The 18,123-nt window shown below is 25.7% G+C and overlaps 4 protein-coding genes across 8 annotated transcripts; 3 read left to right on the plus strand and 1 right to left on the minus strand.

Moving 5' to 3' along the window:
- The first annotated feature begins 452 nt into the window (after positions 1-452).
- On the plus strand, positions 453-8,423 carry LOC117231246 (cohesin subunit SA-1). 4 transcript variants are annotated; one of them, XM_033489500.1, is made up of 19 exons: positions 453-628; positions 726-889; positions 948-1,126; positions 1,268-1,441; positions 1,510-1,714; positions 1,837-2,166; positions 2,249-2,854; positions 2,927-3,269; positions 3,340-3,573; positions 3,651-3,843; positions 3,915-4,101; positions 4,183-4,487; positions 4,578-4,789; positions 4,938-5,104; positions 5,222-5,273; positions 7,082-7,117; positions 7,366-7,500; positions 7,580-7,664; positions 8,272-8,423. In XM_033489500.1, the coding sequence occupies exons 1-19, from the start codon at positions 606-608 to the stop codon at positions 8,287-8,289; spliced, it is 3,648 nt and encodes a 1,215-aa protein (XP_033345391.1). In that variant the 5' UTR covers positions 453-605; the 3' UTR covers positions 8,290-8,423. The 4 variants fall into 4 exon arrangements, with proteins under 4 accessions (XP_033345391.1, XP_033345390.1, XP_033345392.1 ...); XM_033489499.1 differs by having other exon boundaries at positions 454-628; positions 7,327-7,500; XM_033489498.1 differs by having other exon boundaries at positions 606-628; positions 7,327-7,500; positions 7,580-8,423.
- A 177-nt stretch (positions 8,424-8,600) lies between these two features.
- LOC117231245 (interaptin-like) lies at positions 8,601-15,574 on the minus strand. 2 transcript variants are annotated; one of them, XM_033489497.1, is made up of 11 exons: positions 15,418-15,574; positions 15,013-15,101; positions 14,810-14,871; positions 10,586-14,724; positions 10,218-10,516; positions 9,922-10,097; positions 9,689-9,801; positions 9,455-9,544; positions 9,279-9,341; positions 9,066-9,182; positions 8,601-8,939 (listed from the first exon to the last, which is right to left on the minus strand). In XM_033489497.1, the coding sequence occupies exons 1-11, from the start codon at positions 15,448-15,450 to the stop codon at positions 8,865-8,867; spliced, it is 5,256 nt and encodes a 1,751-aa protein (XP_033345388.1). In that variant the 5' UTR covers positions 15,451-15,574; the 3' UTR covers positions 8,601-8,864. The 2 variants fall into 2 exon arrangements, with proteins under 2 accessions (XP_033345388.1, XP_033345387.1); XM_033489496.1 differs by having other exon boundaries at positions 9,689-9,843.
- A 745-nt stretch (positions 15,575-16,319) lies between these two features.
- Positions 16,320-16,872, plus strand: LOC117231252 (transmembrane protein 218-like). Its single transcript, XM_033489519.1, has 3 exons — positions 16,320-16,524; positions 16,571-16,738; positions 16,840-16,872. Exons 1-2 carry the CDS (start codon positions 16,324-16,326, stop codon positions 16,727-16,729), a joined length of 360 nt encoding a protein of 119 aa, XP_033345410.1. The 5' UTR covers positions 16,320-16,323; the 3' UTR covers positions 16,730-16,738; positions 16,840-16,872.
- Positions 16,846-18,117, plus strand: LOC117231251 (thioredoxin, mitochondrial). The gene has a single exon (XM_033489518.1). It carries the CDS (start codon positions 16,972-16,974, stop codon positions 17,395-17,397), a length of 426 nt encoding a protein of 141 aa, XP_033345409.1. The 5' UTR covers positions 16,846-16,971; the 3' UTR covers positions 17,398-18,117.
- The last annotated feature ends 6 nt before the right edge of the window (positions 18,118-18,123 follow it).

Consider the following 18,123-nt stretch of genomic DNA (forward strand, 5'->3'; position numbering starts at 1 on the left):
TTTATCTATTTTTTAAAATTTATTCTTTATACGGACGTTTTTTATAAGGATTCAATTTAAAATTTAGATTTATGAGTATAAATATACTGAAAAATTAATTTAAAAAGGTCTGTTCATATCATTTGTTCATATCATTTGATAAATGACTATGTTCACTGGTACATATTTACGTTTATTATAAGACCAACTATTTATATTCATAAAATGCGCGGGATTATTTGACAAATTCTATTAATATGTTCTTAATTTTATTCGAGACAACCAACATTTTAATCAAATGCATCGAAAAACTATAGGAATATAAGAATTCATTCCTAATTTCCACGTTTGATGGGAGCTCTTTTAGGTTTAGATGAATCAAACCGGTTAATGGATATGGACATAAGTTTGGAGTTTATATTTTATAAAAATGAATTTGCGGGAAAATGATAGACACCTAGCGGTGAGAGTGCCAAACAATCAGTGAGGCACACATATCCCGGAACGTGAAAATAGCAAATCAACTTAAATACATGATCCATGCATAATTCAACGTAAATACGTTTAAATACATTTTTATATAAATATCTTCATTAATTTATATATCATAATATAATTTATATAATATGTTTACTTCAATTCAAAAATTGTAAGTTATATTATTTAAATATTAAATATATATGCTTCTAGTAAAAAAATATATATGTAAGATATTTACAGTATATTATAATGTATTGTTTGTTTAGCCCTGAACATTATCCATCCGAAAGCTATAGTTCTCCAAGTACATCACAACCACAATATCAGGAACAGACAAATTTTGAGAACCAATCCCAATTTGAACAACCTATGACACCAGCAACTCCAACTAATATGAGAATTACGAGGAATACACGTGCAAGATTACGTGGTATGACTCAAAATGATATTTCTTTATTATCTATTTCTAAATAATGATTCTTCTGCAGGAGGACCTATACAGCAACCAAAGTATAAAGAGATAGATACGGATTACATTCCAACTACTAGTGGTAGAGGAAGAGGAGGTAGTGGACGTGGAAGAGGGAAGCGAACACATCATTCACATAGTTTGGAAGATGAAGCTAGTCTCTATTATGTCATTAGAAACAATCGGTCTTCATTAACTGTATGTTGACTGTCATGTTCAAAGAAAAGTTTGTTAAAAGTATTTGAATTATAATAAATAATAAATTCGTGGATAGATATTTTTATGTATATATATATATATATTTATATATACATATATACACGTATACCTTTTTTGTAGACTATTGTTGATGATTGGATAGAAAAATACAAAAGTAATAGAGAAAATGCTCTTCTTATGTTAATGCAATTTTTTATTAATGCAAGTGGATGTAAAGGACGTATTACTTCTGAGATGCAAGCAACAATGGAGCATGTGGCAATAATTCGTAAAATGACTGAAGAATTTGATGAGGTATGTTAATATCTATTTTTTATAAATAAATAGTTTTCTCATATAATTCATAATAATTTGCAAAATAGGAAAGTGGAGAATATCCATTGATAATGACTGGTCAACAGTGGAAAAAATTTCGTGCAAATTTCTGTGAATTTGTCCAAATTTTAGTTAGGCAATGTCAGTATTCAATCATTTATGATCAGTTTTTAATGGATAATGTAATTTCGTTATTAACTGGTCTTTCTGATTCACAAGTAAGAGCTTTTAGGCATACTGCTACTCTTGCTGGTAAGATATATTTTTATACATGTTCATACTTATATAGCTACATTTATATTTAAATATAAAAGAAATTATATTTATATTAATCAATTAACTAAATTAATAATATGTTGTGCTATTCTTCATAGCTATGAAACTCATGACAGCATTAGTAGATGTAGCTCTAACTGTATCAATAAATTTGGATAATACACAACGACAGTATGAAGCTGAAAGGCAGAAAGCTAGAGAAAAGAGAGCTGCAGATAGATTAGAATCATTAATGGCCAAACGAAAAGAACTTGAAGAAAATATGGATGAGATAAAAAATATGCTTACATATATGTTCAAATCTGTATTTGTACATCGCTATAGAGATACTTTGCCAGAAATTCGCGCCATTTGTATGGCAGAAATAGGAGTATGGATGAAAAAATTTCATCAAAATTTTTTAGATGATTCTTATTTAAAATACATAGGTAATATATATTAACGTATAACATTAATATGATGGACTTATATTCATTTTATAATATAAGTAAATTTGTTATAATTTTCTAGGTTGGACGTTGCATGATAAAGTTGGTGAAGTTCGATTAAAATGTCTCCAAGCATTGCAACCATTATATGCATCAGAAGAATTAAAAACTAAACTCGAACTTTTTACAAGTAAATTTAAAGATAGAATTGTTGCAATGACATTAGATAAAGAGTATGATGTAGCAGTACAAGCTGTTAAACTTGTCATTTCTATTTTAAAACATCATAGAGAAATTCTTACTGATAAAGATTGTGAACATGTATATGAACTTGTCTATTCCTCCCATCGTGCTGTTGCACAAGCAGCCGGTGAATTCTTAAACGAACGTCTATTTCGCCCTGATGATGAAGCAGTAGCTGGCGTTAAAACTAAACGTGGAAAGAAGCGTTTACCGAATACTCCACTTATTCGAGATCTCGTATTATTTTTTATTGAATCCGAACTTCATGAACATGGAGCATATTTAGTAGATTCTTTAATTGAAACGAATCAAATGATGAAAGATTGGGAATGTATGACAGATTTACTATTAGAAGAGGCTGGACCTGAAGAAGAAGCTTTAGATAACCAGAAAGAGACATCTTTGATTGAATTAATGGTTTGTTGTATAAAACAAGCTGCTACAGGTAAGTTTTTGTGTTCTTGTATTTTTATGGAATTGTATGACAAATATAAATCTCCTGTAATTTTCAAAATAGGTGAAGCTCCAGTTGGTCGGGGACCAACTAGAAAAATTTTATCAGCAAAAGAAATGAAACAAGTTCATGATGATAAACAACGGTTAACGGAACATTTTATACAAACACTACCGCTTTTGCTTGATAAATACAGGGCAGATCCGGAAAAACTCGCAAATTTACTTGCTATTCCTCAATATTTTGATTTGGATATCTATACAAAATCTCGACAAGAGCAAAATTTGGATTCGTTGTTGAATAAAATTCATACAATTGTGGAAAAAATGCATGACACCGAAGTTTTAGATACGGCTGCAAAAACATTAGAACATATGTGTATAGAAGGACATGCTATTTTTACCAGGTAAAATTTTATGGCGGTATATATTGAAGTTTTTATGAAAGAATATTTATTACTTGATGTTTCAATTCAGGTGTGATGTAGCACGCTCAACGTTAATCGATTCCATTGTAAATAAATATAAAGAAGCTATTGATGAATATAGAAATTTAATAGAAGGGAATGAAGATCCAGATGAAGATGAAATTTTCAATGTTGTACAATCTTTAAAAAAAGTTTCCATATTTTACTCTTGTCACAATATGAATCCGTGGGGAATATGGGATTCTTTATATAAGGACATTGAAGATGCCAAAGATCCATCTAAGTAGTACCATTACATATTTTGTATTATATATTTGCTGGGAATTTTATTCATATATGTATATAAATATCTTATTACAGATGTTTACCACATGAGGCAGTTAAGTATTGCATAAGTGCATGCTTTTTTGCTATTTTATGGGGACAAAATCATCTTATGGAAGCTGCAGATTCTGGAAATCAAGGTGAAGATGAATGTCGGCAATTAAAAGAGCGTTTGCATTCTTTTATGGGTTCAATGCGTTATTTTGTTAGTGGTGATGTAAACGCTACGGTAATTACTTTATTCATATTTTTTACTGTTTTTAATATGTCGATTGTATGTATTTGTCAATGTTGTTTCAGCCTACTCCACCTATTTTAAGAGAAGAAGCATATAATACAATATGCGATTTATTAGTAGTGTTTTGTAATCAATTAACAACACATTCTAATCCTTTAATGCATCAGTTAGTATATGAACCTGATCAAGCAATGCAAAACATGCTTAATCGATTTATTCAAGAATACGTATTTTTTGAAGAGGAAGATGGTATGCTATATTAATTTATTGAATATACACATCTTTTGTCTCACAAAGATTAATTTCTGACATAAAATATTGTAATTGTAGATGAACATGATGAACATTCAAAGATTGAAGAACTACATAAAAGAAGAAATTTTTTGGCTGGTTATTGCAAATTAATTGTATATAATATGATACCTACAAAAGCAGCGGCTGATGTCTTTAAACATTATGTAAAATATTATAATGACTATGGTGATATTATCAAAACTACATTAGGGAAAGCTAGGGACATTAATAAAACAAATTGTGCTTTAACTATGCAACATAGTTTAAATATTTTGTATAATGAAATAGTAACAGAGAAAGGCAAAGTTAATAGAAACAGTGAGGAATTTACTGCAATTAAGGTTTGTTTACATATATATATCAATATTTTACAATTCAAAAAATATATAGAAAATCTGTTTTGAAATAAAGATATGTATTAATATCTTCAGGAACTCGCAAAACGATTTGCTTTGTCATTTGGCTTAGATGCAGTAAAAAATCGTGAAGCAATTACTGCTTTACATCGAGCAGGTGTTCTTTTTGCAATTACACCACCAGATGGTATCGAACAAGATCCTACAGGGCCACCACCTAATTTATCCTTTCTTGAAATCTTATCTGAATTTACGAATAAGCTTCTTAAACAAGATAAACGAGTCGTGTAGGTATAATCTTTATTCAAAACTTTTTATTTATATATTTCTTTCTTAACGAATTTGTTATCTTAATTAATATTTAATTATAATATAACATATGTATATATTATATATTTATTTAATTAGTTAATTTTATATGCATTTGTGTCACAGATTAAATTTCCTTGACAGAAGATTACAAGCTGGAATGCCATCCTCACGGGGAGAGGATTGGCAACCTTTACTTTTGTACAGGAACAGCTTATTACATGGCGAAACAGATCAAGTTCCAGTAACAAGTAAGCGCGCATATACAAGACGTAAGAAGGATCATTTAGCTGGTATGTTAATCAATATATTATGTCTTAATTGAAATTTTTAATAATCTATATTAGAAATATTAATAAATATTTTAGCTTTTAACGATACTTGTAACAATTTATATAAAATGTTTGCAGAAGAAGAAGAAGCAGATGAGCCTGAAGAAGGTTCTGATCATGAGTTTTCCGGGTAAGTTAGGTGTTCATATGAAGCTAGTAAAGAATAACATATTTTTTATATTTTATTTACTAAAATAATTATAGAAGTAGAATATTTTTTTCGATAAAAATTCATAATAAAATCAATCTATAATTTAAATCTATGTATACTTATACGCAACACACGCTTTATTGCTTTTAAAATACAAGTTATGCTATGAATGACAAGTATTTAGTTCTAGAAAATATTGCAAAATTAGCTATTAGATTTACACGCTTATGTAGATATTAATGCACATGTGTATAATGTGCACATTTCTTTTCAGTATTATTAGTGTTGCATTCTCGTGTTAATGAATGCCAAAATCGTACTATGCGTAAATTTGTGCGTAGTTTAATTACTAATATAAATACTCTTCTCTCATTATACTTAATATTTATTTTGCTTTATAGTATGCTTTATTGAAATGTACAATAAGATATTACTATTAAGAATTAAAAGTGCAAAAGATATTCTAAAAACGTAAAATATAAAAAATTGTAAAATAATTTTATTAATTTAAAAGTGTTTTATGCAAAAATATATGTGATATAATTTTGAATGCAATAAATATATTGTAAGCTTATTGATATTTTAAGTTTTGTTTTATGTGTATTATTAAACAAATATTTTTTTATAGCCCAAAATTTTTAGGAATAAAACTTTTTTTAATACACTATCCTTTATATATTTATCATTTAATTGCATGCTTGTGCTAATAAATACTTATTGCCATTGGCGTCTTTATGTAAATTATAAATCTGTTGTGTTTGCATGAGTAGTAATCTTTTATGAATCGCTTGTTGCAGGCTACCTGATCGTTATTCAAGCTAAGACTTAGTTTTTAGCAAAATCTATAATATATTATAATCATATAAGGGGCAAAAATTGTATAAGGAATTAATGAGGTCTATTATTCTTGGTGCCTGTTTTAAAATCAACTTTCAAACTAGTGTAAGGAATTATATGTAATATTGTCAAAATATCAAATTAAGTATCAAACACATACCTAAATAATGTAAAGAGCAAATGTTATGTGAGGAATTGATGAAATCTGTTATTCTTAGTGCCTAATTTGGCTACTAAAGAACTCATCTTCTATAAACTAGTGTAAGGAAAATAAGATAAAAAAATGAACAATGATATTATGAAATGATAATATTTTTGGAACACCTGACAAAAAAGTACATAGAGAACGATGTGTGTTCTATTGAACCTAAGAACTTAAAACCAAGTAAGTTTAAAATATCTTGTATTCTGTTTATATATTGATAATATACAAATTGGTGATAGATATAATGAACATGTGATATTAATTAAAATAAAACCCTCTTCTCCTATGAGTTCCCAAATCCTACTATCAAAATTTTAGATCCATAGCGAATAAGTAATATTATACTTTGTAAAGCTTTTTCCTCATTAAAATTTGCAGGAAATGTGACAGAATTAACCCATCGTTTCACATTTCCTGCTTAATATCGGATTTCTATATTTTACATTTTTTAACACGCCGTTCTCTATTATCACCGCAATATTATAGAAATGTTTTTAGGTATTTGGTTTGTTAATACTTGGGTTAATTCTGTGTACTTTATTCGAGTAATTTATCGTTTTTCGAATGTAATGACCAGACACATTAATATGTATGTACGCGATGCGAAATTTTATAATATATGCATATGTTCGTATTATATGGGAAATGTATGTGAAACTTCAGAGTTATTTAACATAAATTTTTGTCCCTTTATTTATAATATTAATTCTAATATATTTCCATCAATAAAAGCTTTTTCTTTCAGTAAACACAAGAAGAAACGTGGTGCAAGGAAACATCAGTGAGTAAATTCACACATTTTTTTGTCCATAGTTACAAAAGTAGATCAAATTTAGATTTACGTATTTGTTGAAAGAAATAAGTTTGCAAAATATATACATTCAAATAAAAATATAAATTTCTTCTGTTTAATTAAAAAAATTAATTTTATAAAATAAATTTGAATATCTGCTTTTTTTGTAGTATTATTAGTTTGAATCTTTATTGCAGATTAGCCGTTAATAAAGTATCAATAACTCGTGGATCTAGGGCAACTGGAATTTATGAAACCAACGAAGCTACACAGATGCAGACATCTCCATCAGCAATTATTGAAGATGCATCGACCAGTCCTTCTCAAGACATAGATAATAAACTTAAGACATTACAAATTCAATCGAGGTCGTAAGTAATGAATCCTTAAGTTTGATAAATCCAAGTATTTTTCAAGTTAGAACTATTTGTAACGAAAATATTTTCTTAGACGAAGAAGTCAAGATAATATAGAACCAAGAGAATTAAGAAGAACTTCTAGAAATTCTGGTCGTTATGTAGAAGGGCAATATATGGTAAGTTATAATAATCTTTCATTCATAATGTTATACGTTAAATATTTAAACATTATTTAATCAATCTTCACCTACGTGGTCATCACTGAAATCTAAAGCTTATTAACTTCAAAACTTTGATAAATTAATTTTTTTAATAACGTATAATTACATAATATGGAGTCAAAGAATATCATAATTTAAAAACTACATTAACTTAAAGTTTTAATTCCATTCCTTGTCTGCAATTGTCTAAAACTGTGATGGTTGTTAGCTTAATATTGCGATTTGACTCACCTATCTAGAGTAAGAAGATTAAATTTTATGTATATAATACAATAATATAAAGAAGCACGATATAGTGCTAAAGATGTAGCTCTATAACATTTTTCTAAAACACTTAAAACCCTTGATATGTGTGTAAATGTATTTACATGAAATAAAATTTAAATATATCTACAATATTTACATTAATAGAAAGATTGTGCACACACATTGCATGCAGATATTGTGTCACAATTTCGTCCTTATTCAATGATAAAACATTTACAGGCAAACAGTTGAATATAGTATCGAAATAAATATAGTTTATATCAGCACAAAGTAATAAAATGCTTTTCTGTTATAGGAATCCGATTCCGAATAATGAAGTACAATAAAAAAGAATATATCCATTCAAGATAAAACTAAGAGGAAATGATTTGTGATACTTTATAATATACATGTCGTACTGAATAAGTTTTAAACGTTAAAAATAAAAACTTGTTCAATCGACGTTAATTCACATTCAATTATTACGTTCCATTTTACGTTTTGAGACTATTGCATTTTTAATATCATTTTCTTAAGATATTATTTTCATTATTTAAAGCCATATATTTTCTTTAGAATTTACTAGACATAACAGTAGTACATTTTATAATGGTGGTATTCTTCTATGCATAAAACTTTTGAACGTTATTGTTATTAAAAAATTATTTAATGACTGTCCAAATAACATATGAATATAAATATTTTTTTGTATACCATTTGCTTTTTCGATTTGTCTGCTGTTGTATTCTATTCTAATTTGTATTATTATATTATATTATATTTGTTACATATATATATTATACAACTATTATATAATTAGATGTGAGAGCCTTAATGAAAATACATTTCTTTTTTACAATTATAATAATAATTATTATTAAACATTTTATATTACGTACGTACGTACTCTCATCTATCATTTGCGTTACGATATTTTCGGAATATGCTACTTCTTCTACGACCTCTTGGTGTAACAATAACTTTCTATAAAAAATGTAATTTAATATTTACATAATCTATGTAAAAATTTTTTATTTATTATGTTATTAAATGTAAGAAACAAGAAGTATGAAAGTAATAAATTATTTTTAAACGATATGAATAACTTACCTCGTCTTGACCTCGTGGAAGGAATAAACTTCTCAGTGTTCGTGGTGTAGTCGTTGCCCTCTCTTTGCCGTTTCTTTCCCTTAATATTCTTGAATTTGGGCTTCTTAATTCATTACCCTTCAATTTTTAAGTATATGTTAGAAATAAATCTTCAGGTCAAATGATATAAATATATTGATATACAAATATACTAGTATCACTCATTACACTTACCTGTATTGATAATCTTCCTCCGTTTTTACTAGGAGTTGGAGGCCCAGGCTTTTTATATGATGTCTGCAAAATAAATATTAAAATGTTATAATGTGACGCGAATAACGGGAGTTCTAAAAATAATGTTATGCCCTAAAAATTCATTATTTGTTTGTAAAATTATCTTAGGTACATACCTGAGTTCTATCCTTTTTCTTAGCTTTTTGTTCAGGAAGCAAACTTTGACTCAAACTATCATTAAATATATCATCTGGAACTGAACCTGCCTATGATTGAATTAAAAACAATAAAATATATACATCTTTATATATATATATATATATATACAAGTAAAATTAATATAGCAATGAATTCAGAATTGCAGTTATATAAATATAAATATATTATATATGATACATATATATGCTTACTTTAATCTCTTCTTCTGTAAATGGTAGAGAATGAAATTGCATTTCAACAGGATAAGATGACTTTAAATGAGGTTTGCAAAGAGCATTTCTTTTTTTCAAAATAGATAATCTATCTGCATCAATGATTTGCGAAGAATTACCATCTTTCATGTCAGCTAATAATTTGAATTTATATAATTAATGGTTTAAATTATTTGGAATTAGTTTTATTTAATAAATTATTTTTAATTTACCTAAATAAATATTATCAAGTACTTCTCCTTCTTCATCCTCTGCATTAAATGCATTGCCCATTGTTTGTATACTCTTAATACTACATCTTTTTTCGTATGTTGTTCTTTCTTGTATTACTGAAATTTTATGTAAAACATCTTCTTTAGTTTCTCCTAATAAGTATTTTTTCTCACATCTGAAAAAGAAAAGATTTGAACAATATCTGCTAGGATATCTAAAAATAGATAGATCTGTAAATATCTAAAAGGATGAAGTAATTTTTAATCATTATTCATTATTATAAAATCAGTCTTACTTAGGATTTTTATGTTCCATTAAAGAAACTATATTTTGATCTAAATTTTGATATTTAGTTTTTAATTCAATTAATTCCTTCTGCAATTTTTCCTTTTCTTGTTTTTCACTTAACAGTCTCTCTCCAACATTCCAAAGCTGTGAACTTAAGTTAGCAACATGTGCCTTATATTTACTTAATTCATCTGCCTGTTTACGACATTGTAGTTCCATTTTTCTTTGTAATGACTCTAATTTTTCTTGTACACATTGTTCTTGTTCTCTATTTAGCTTCGTTATTTGTTCATTATATAGCATTTTCTGTAATATTTGATACAAAAATAAGTAAGTTACGAGAAGTGCAATATGTACAAATATTAATATACCTACCATGTTTTGTTTAATTTCATCTATTTTAACTTTATATTTATCATGAATATCTTTTAGTTGAATATCAATATCTTCTTTCTTTGATCGTTCGCTTAACTCATTCCTTTCTTCTTGCAGTTTTAAATTCTGCTCTTTTAATTGTGTTGCTTCTTTCTTTAAGTTTTCTATCTCTTTTAATGATGTTTCCATTTCTTGCACCTTAATACTAAGTTCACCAATATCACCTTTTAATCTTACATTGTTTGTGTGTGCACAGTTTAATTTACTTTCTAAGTTATTCTTAGCTTCTGTCAGTTCATTAATTTGGAATCGTAACTTTTTCTCTGACTCAGATTGGAATTTTGTTTCATCACATTTAAAATCATTTTCAAAAGAAATAACCAATTTTGAAAAATCATCTATTTCATTTTGCAATTGAGTAATGTTTTCTTGTAATATTTTATTTTTATCTAATTCTGCTTCAATAATTGTTTTCTGGTCAAAAAAGATGTCTGAAGAAATATCTAATATCTGTTCACTCTCTTCTTTCAAGGAAATATCTTTTATTTTCTGTTCAAACCATAAAAATTGGTCCCATAAGATATTCTGTAAGGGTTTTATATTTTGAAAATGATGAATATGATACTTAAGTAATGTATTTTCTAAATATGTTTGTTTGCTTTGTATATGCTTTAATTCATCACACACAGATTTATCTATCATGAGAACACTATAGGAACTTGTTAATAAATTGTCCCATTTTTGTTTTAATGTATTTAAAGATGTATCTAAATTTTCTCTTGACTTTATAATGTTATTTAAATAATCTTTTAATGATTCCTTATATTTGATGAAAGTATTTATTCGTTTTATATTGTCTTCTTGTAAATTATTTAGTTCTTGTATCTTAATTTCCAATAATTTTATTTCTTCACATTTTGTAATATAGTTATCTACCATTACTGTTTGATTTTTTAGAGTTTTATTTAAGTTTGTATTTTCATTTGAAAGTTGTAAAATTAATTCACGTGATACCTGTATTTCATTAATGGACTCCTTTAAAGTTCTTAAAATATTTTTATTTGTATCATCATTATTTATGTCTTGTACATTATCTGTAGTATTAATATAAGAATTTTCATTCTTAGTAACTTCTTCAATTGTAAATTTTAAGCCATTTGCTGAATGTTGTAATTCTTCACAAATTTGTATAACTTCTAATCTTTTTGCATCTTCAATTTTACAATATTCCCTATTTTTATTAAGTTCGTCCTTTTCTTTCTTTAATATTTGTTGCAATTCTTCTATAATTTTGTTTTGTTTATAAGACTCTGTTTGTAATTTAAAATTTGTACTTTGCAAATTTTGACATAATAATTTTTGGTCTTCAAGTTGTTTACAAAGTACTCTTTTGGATTCATTGAATTCTTTTTGTAATTCTTCTAATTGTAAACATTTTTCCTTTAAAGCTTTCTCTTGAGTTTTTAAAACTGCATCTTGATTCGTTCTTACTTCTTGTAGATTTATAATTACTTCTTTCAGTTTAACTTCAGAAGCAATTGTTTCTTTTGATAATTTTTCAAATTTATTTTCCACAAGTTCCAATGTTTCCTGTTTTAATTTTACTTCTATATTTAGTTTATCTAAGTGACATTGTTTTTCCAATAATTTTGTTTCCAGTTCTTTTATAAAATTTTTCATCTTAATTTCTCCTTCTGTTTGTAAATGCATTATATGATCTTTTTCTAACTTTAAGGAAGTAATTTCATCAGTTAGATTTTCTATTTTTTTGTCTTTAAATTTGAATTCATCTAACATATTACATACTTCTTGTTGAGATTTTTCAAATTTATCATTTACATTATTTAAATCCAGTAGAATTTTGTTATTCTCAGATTTAAGATCTTTATGTTGTTTCTGAAATACTTCTTGTACCTCTTCAAATTTTTCCAATTTTTGTGTAAACTCTGTTAATTTTTGTTTAGTACAAATTAATTCTGTCTCCAAATGATTTGTTATTTCCTTATTTTTTATTAAATCATTTTCTAACATAACATTAAAACTTATACTATCTTCTAATTTCTTTTTATTATCTGTAAGTTCATCTTTCAGTTGGTACATGGAAAGCTGTTCTTTCGTATAATTAGTATATAATATTTTATAAGCATTTAAAATACTTTTAGTAGTTTTTTCATTATATTTTTTATACTCATTTATCTGATTTAATATATCTTTTTTCATTAAATAAAATTCTGATTCAAAAGTTCGAATATTTTTCTTTAATGTTTCTATATACATAGAAGAAGCTTGTAAGAGTGCATCTTTTTTATTTACTTTTTCTTCATATACATATATGACTTTTTCTAAAGTTTGTTTTTGGAGTTCAATTTGTTTTAAATACGAAATTTCTTCAGAATATTTTTCTGTAACATTAGTAAGCTCGTTAATTTTGGTTGTACTTTCTGCAACAGTTTTTCTTAATTTTGATATCTCTGTAGTATTCTGTTCATCCTTTTGTTCTAATTTAGATATTTGTAATTGAAAATTTTCAAGTTTTAATTTAGCTTCATTCATGTTATTACTTAATGATTCCAATTCTAGTTGCTTCAAAGTATACTTCTGATTAAAATTATACAATATTATTCGTAAACATTCTATTAGTTCTGTAGTTGTTTTGTTGTCTAATTTATCTTCTACACAATCAGTTTCTAAATTATGTAATATAATCTCTTTCAAATTTGTATTATATAGATCAACAGAAGTTTTATATGAACTATTTTGATCTTTGATATCTTGAATATATTTAAGATTTTCAGATATTTGTGCTTTAACTTCAGTAAGCTCAGTGTTTAATTTAACATTATTTATATTTTCTTTGTTTAAAGATTCTTCCAAATCTTTAATTTTTCCTAACAGAGAATTCTTTTCAGTAATTAATACACCTTTGGATTTTTCAACGACTGACAAAGTTTCTTTTTGAGAAGTATATAACATTTCCAAATTTTTATTTTGTTTTATTAGAGATTCTTTCTCTTGTTGTAAGGTTTCAATTTGTTTAGTTGATTCACTTATGATTACATTTAATTTAGTTTCCGTACTTTGTAATATTTGCCTCTCTTTCTTTAAAAGTTGTGTTGTACTTTCATACTCTTGATTTGCAGATTTCAGTTTTTCATTTACAACATCAAGTTGTGTCTTTAGTAAAGCAGATTCTTCTTTCGCTTCTTGTAATTGAATATCAATTACAGAACTTAAAACTTCACTGGTATTTAAAGATGCTGAAGATAAATTTAAGGGTACTATATCATCAATTTCAAAACTTTGTTCTTCAATTGTTGTTTTTCTAAGTTCTTTTAAATGAGTACGCAACTCTTCATTGGTCTTTTTTAAATTTACTAGTTCCCTATCCTTAATTTCTCCCTGAATCTGCATGTTTTCTAAAGACTTTTCACAATTTTCTACTTTGTCTCTAAAATATATATATTGCATTTGTATAGATGTTAACTTTTTTGTCAATGTGTCAGCATCTGCTTCAAGTTTATCTATGTTACATTGCTTCTGCAATAGCTGATCTTCTAAATGATCTATTTCCTTCCTGTAATATTGTTCATAATCTATTGTGCCCTTATTCTTTTTACAAGATTGTGGAGTAGTCGGTTTCATTTTTTCTTCTCTTAAAACTTTTATTTCTGCAGTCTTTTCCTGTAATTTCTTCTGTAGACTTTGTATTTTGTTTTGTTGAATTCGTATATCTTCCTGTAAATCAATTTTCTCAAATCTCTCTACTTCTAATTCACTTTTTAACATTCTTAATTCCCTATTTCTGTCATTCAATAACTTATGATTTTGAGCAGACCATGTTACAGGAGAATCAAAAAAGTTCTTAAGAGCTTTTCCTTTAGGCGTGACAGGTATTTTTGATGCATCATTCTCTATTCTAGCAATTATTTCTTTTAATGTTTCTTTGTTTATGTCTTTCTTATATGGAATAGTCATTTCAAGAAATGATTTAATCTTAAGTTGCGTTTCATGTTGCAAATTAAAACACATTTGATGATGAAATGATGGTTCTTGAGGTACAAGCAATAAAAATAAAGATGCAATATAAATGTGTTCCATTTCCTCCAAATTTTTATCAAATTTATATTTTGGATATTCATCTGTAAAAAAGATATAAAAAGCATATAATATATTCTTATAAAATAATCATATAATACAGGAAATACTTATCACATATTTACATACCTTGTAAGTATTTTACTATAATATTTTCTGTGTCTGTACTATCTTTAGTACCAGTCCATGAACTATAAAGCAAAATATGTTTGACAAGAATAAATATATTCTAATAGAATGAATATTATGAATGCACATTATTTACATTAAAAAAGAAATTCATTAAATATTTCATTAAAAATTTAAGTGTAAATATATAAAAAATTACTTACAATGATTTTATTAATTTCTTGTAAACCTTCCCATTATCCAATTCTTTCAAGTCTTTAACATTTGTTTCTAATATATCTAAACAATTTAGCTGAAAAAATATGAATTTTTGTTAGAATAAATTATAATGTAAATATTTACATTACACTTACATTATTTATAAGTAAACACTTCCAAACATTTTATAAATATAACCAAAATATTTATTATTTAATAAGTATTTTATTATATTTTAATTGTATATCAAAATATTTATTAATGAATATCTGTAATAGTGTAACAAAAACTAAAATTTAATTTGTTCATCTTAATTAAATAATCGTATTATAATATAATTTGGAATGATTCATTGAAATATTAGTTATTGGTTGTTTATAAATTTCTTTTTATATGGCATTAATACTAACCCATTCCAATAAAACTCCGATCCATAGTTTCATGATATAAAAAAGGCAATTACTTATTTACGCTTGTAAAAATAATAATAGTTAGAACTTATGCGCTCCTTCGACGTATACTTTTAACGTTCCATTGAAGGTACGTTTAATTTCAAATATTCACTGCTTGCTTCACTTTGCAGGTTAGGCTGCCTATTTATATTATTATAACAATATCCCTACATACTGCATATATATTTACTTAAAGTCCCTAAACTTGCTAAATTTTTGCTATTTTTTAAAGAACAATACAAAGTTTATAAAAATTAACAATGTAAAATGTCTATAGAATAAGTTGGTTATTTCTAATTTTAATTTTTCGCTCTCGTAAATATGTGTAAATATGAATGTGAACTTGTATATACATATTATCTTATTAAAATATAAGTAGTCAACTTATGTTATAAACTTGTTTGCAACAATTTATAACTGAAAGGTACAGATTATAATGTAATTGTTTGTTAATGTTTAATTATCTTTTTCTGTCAGTACGTAATAAATGATTTTCTAATATTTTTTATAAATAAGTTATTGATATATAATATTATAATATAATATAATTGTGATATTTTCAAAAAATTGTAAAATATAAATAGATAAAGGTAATATATATACAAGAAAATATTCATATTTATTATGGATTTTATGCATATATTATTTAAATAACGAAAAATAATGATAAACATTCATTATTACAATAAGAATTTAAGTTTTTATATTTATATATCTTTATTAAGTTTCTCTTAGCTTTCTTATCTTATCAAAATCATTATTTAACATCTATATGTTCTATAATTCTCGTATTATTAATTCATTAAATTATATTAAACCATGTATTTATATATATAAATTTATGAATTTATTGCTTTTAGTGGCATGACTAATTTGATATTTGGAGTTGGTATAGGATTGTTTCTTATTTTAATTCTTTGGGCTTTGGCTCTATTAGTATTTATTATTTCTTTAAAAATTGAAAAGAAAATTGGTACTCTTGCTATATTTATAGTTAGTATATGCACAATCGTTTTACTTATATTGCCAAGGGCATCAGAGAAATCTAATACCAGTGACAAAAAGGTAAATAATTATTTTAATATGAAGTTTTAATATTTATTTATATTAGATACATAATTTGTTACAGATATATGATCATCTATACATCTGGCGTATCTTATTACTGATATTATTAGTAATATCATCTATTATTAGTTTAGTGGGATATGTAAAATTTGAGATAACAAAATCTATCAGACCAGTTCGAATAACTAATTGGATCTTTTAAAAACCTGTAGTAAGTATTATTCCTTTGTTATAATTATTACAATAATGATATTCAGTTAAAGCAAGTTTAAAAGTACATTATTAATTGTTTCCATTTCTATGAATTTTCAGAATTTACTAATAAAACAGAAGTATTTCTTACTAACTATATGAGATAATTGGAAAAGATTGGTTTAGCCTGATCTTTTTATATTTAATATCTTTGCTTAGTTTGTGATATAGTAACATTTAAAAAATTATAAAATGTTGCGTAGCATTACTAAGCTTTCATCAACTCTAGTGAGATTTGTTTCTTCGTCATGCCAGAAGAATAAGCAATTTGAAATAAATAATAATAGTGAATTTGTTAGCAAGGTAATGAACAGTTCAGTACCAGTCATTGTAAATTTTCATGCTGAGTGGTGTGATCCTTGTAAAATATTGACACCTAAATTAATAGAACTCATAGGACCAATGGATAAACTGAATCTTGCTATTGTAAATTTGGAATCAAATCCAGAATTAGTACATATTTTTGAAGTAAAAGCCGTGCCAGCTATTATAGCAATTTCAAGCGGATTAGTAGTTGATAAATTTGTAGGTTTAACTGACTTAGATATCATAGAAAATTTAATACAAAAACTTACGAATACACCGAAGAATTCTGAAAATGACAAGGGAAAAATTTAATATGCATCTCATATATTATATAAAATTATTAAAATAAATAATTTAATACATTTTTTTAGTTTGAATTGAGCTATGCAATTTTGTTTCATTGAGCAATAATATTATGCGATGCTAGGGTAAAAATATGAAATAGTAATTTCAAAAAAGATAACATTTTTATTTTTTTATTTATAATTTTTATAATATCTTGTGTTAATTATTTTACAAACACTTAGTAATTTGTTATATATATCAATAATATTATAACATAGTTATAAAATGATTTTTGAACTGATTGTGTATTACATACAATATGCTATATTAATTAATATTAATGGCCTTTTTTAGTCTACCATTTCGTGACATTAACTGTACTTATTGATCTAATCCTAGTTTAAAACTGAAGTATATTTCAAGGAACTTACTTTCTTTGTATAATCGCTATCGCTATCTGTATATCTCTTATTGGAATACAGTTAATGAGATTAACGTGATTTCAATAAAATTCGTTTAAAGCACGTTATGTAATAAAGTTAACAATGGCTCATTAAATAATGAATGCAAATCTAAGATGATAAAGCATAAGTAATGCAAGGATTTAAAACAAACTGTTATTTAGTTTGACTTCTAATTTTATATTTATTTTTAATTTTGAAGCAATTCTGTACAATCTATGTATGAAATTACTGTTAATTACAGATAGTAGGCCAAAGATTTAATAAAAAACATTTAATTCATGTATTCCCT

The sequence above is a fragment of the Bombus vosnesenskii genome, unplaced genomic scaffold (genome assembly GCF_011952255.1).
Source record: "Bombus vosnesenskii isolate JDL3184/JDL3185 unplaced genomic scaffold, Bvos_JDL3184-5_v1.1 scf7180000013272, whole genome shotgun sequence".
Classification (NCBI taxonomy): domain Eukaryota; kingdom Metazoa; phylum Arthropoda; class Insecta; order Hymenoptera; family Apidae; genus Bombus; species Bombus vosnesenskii.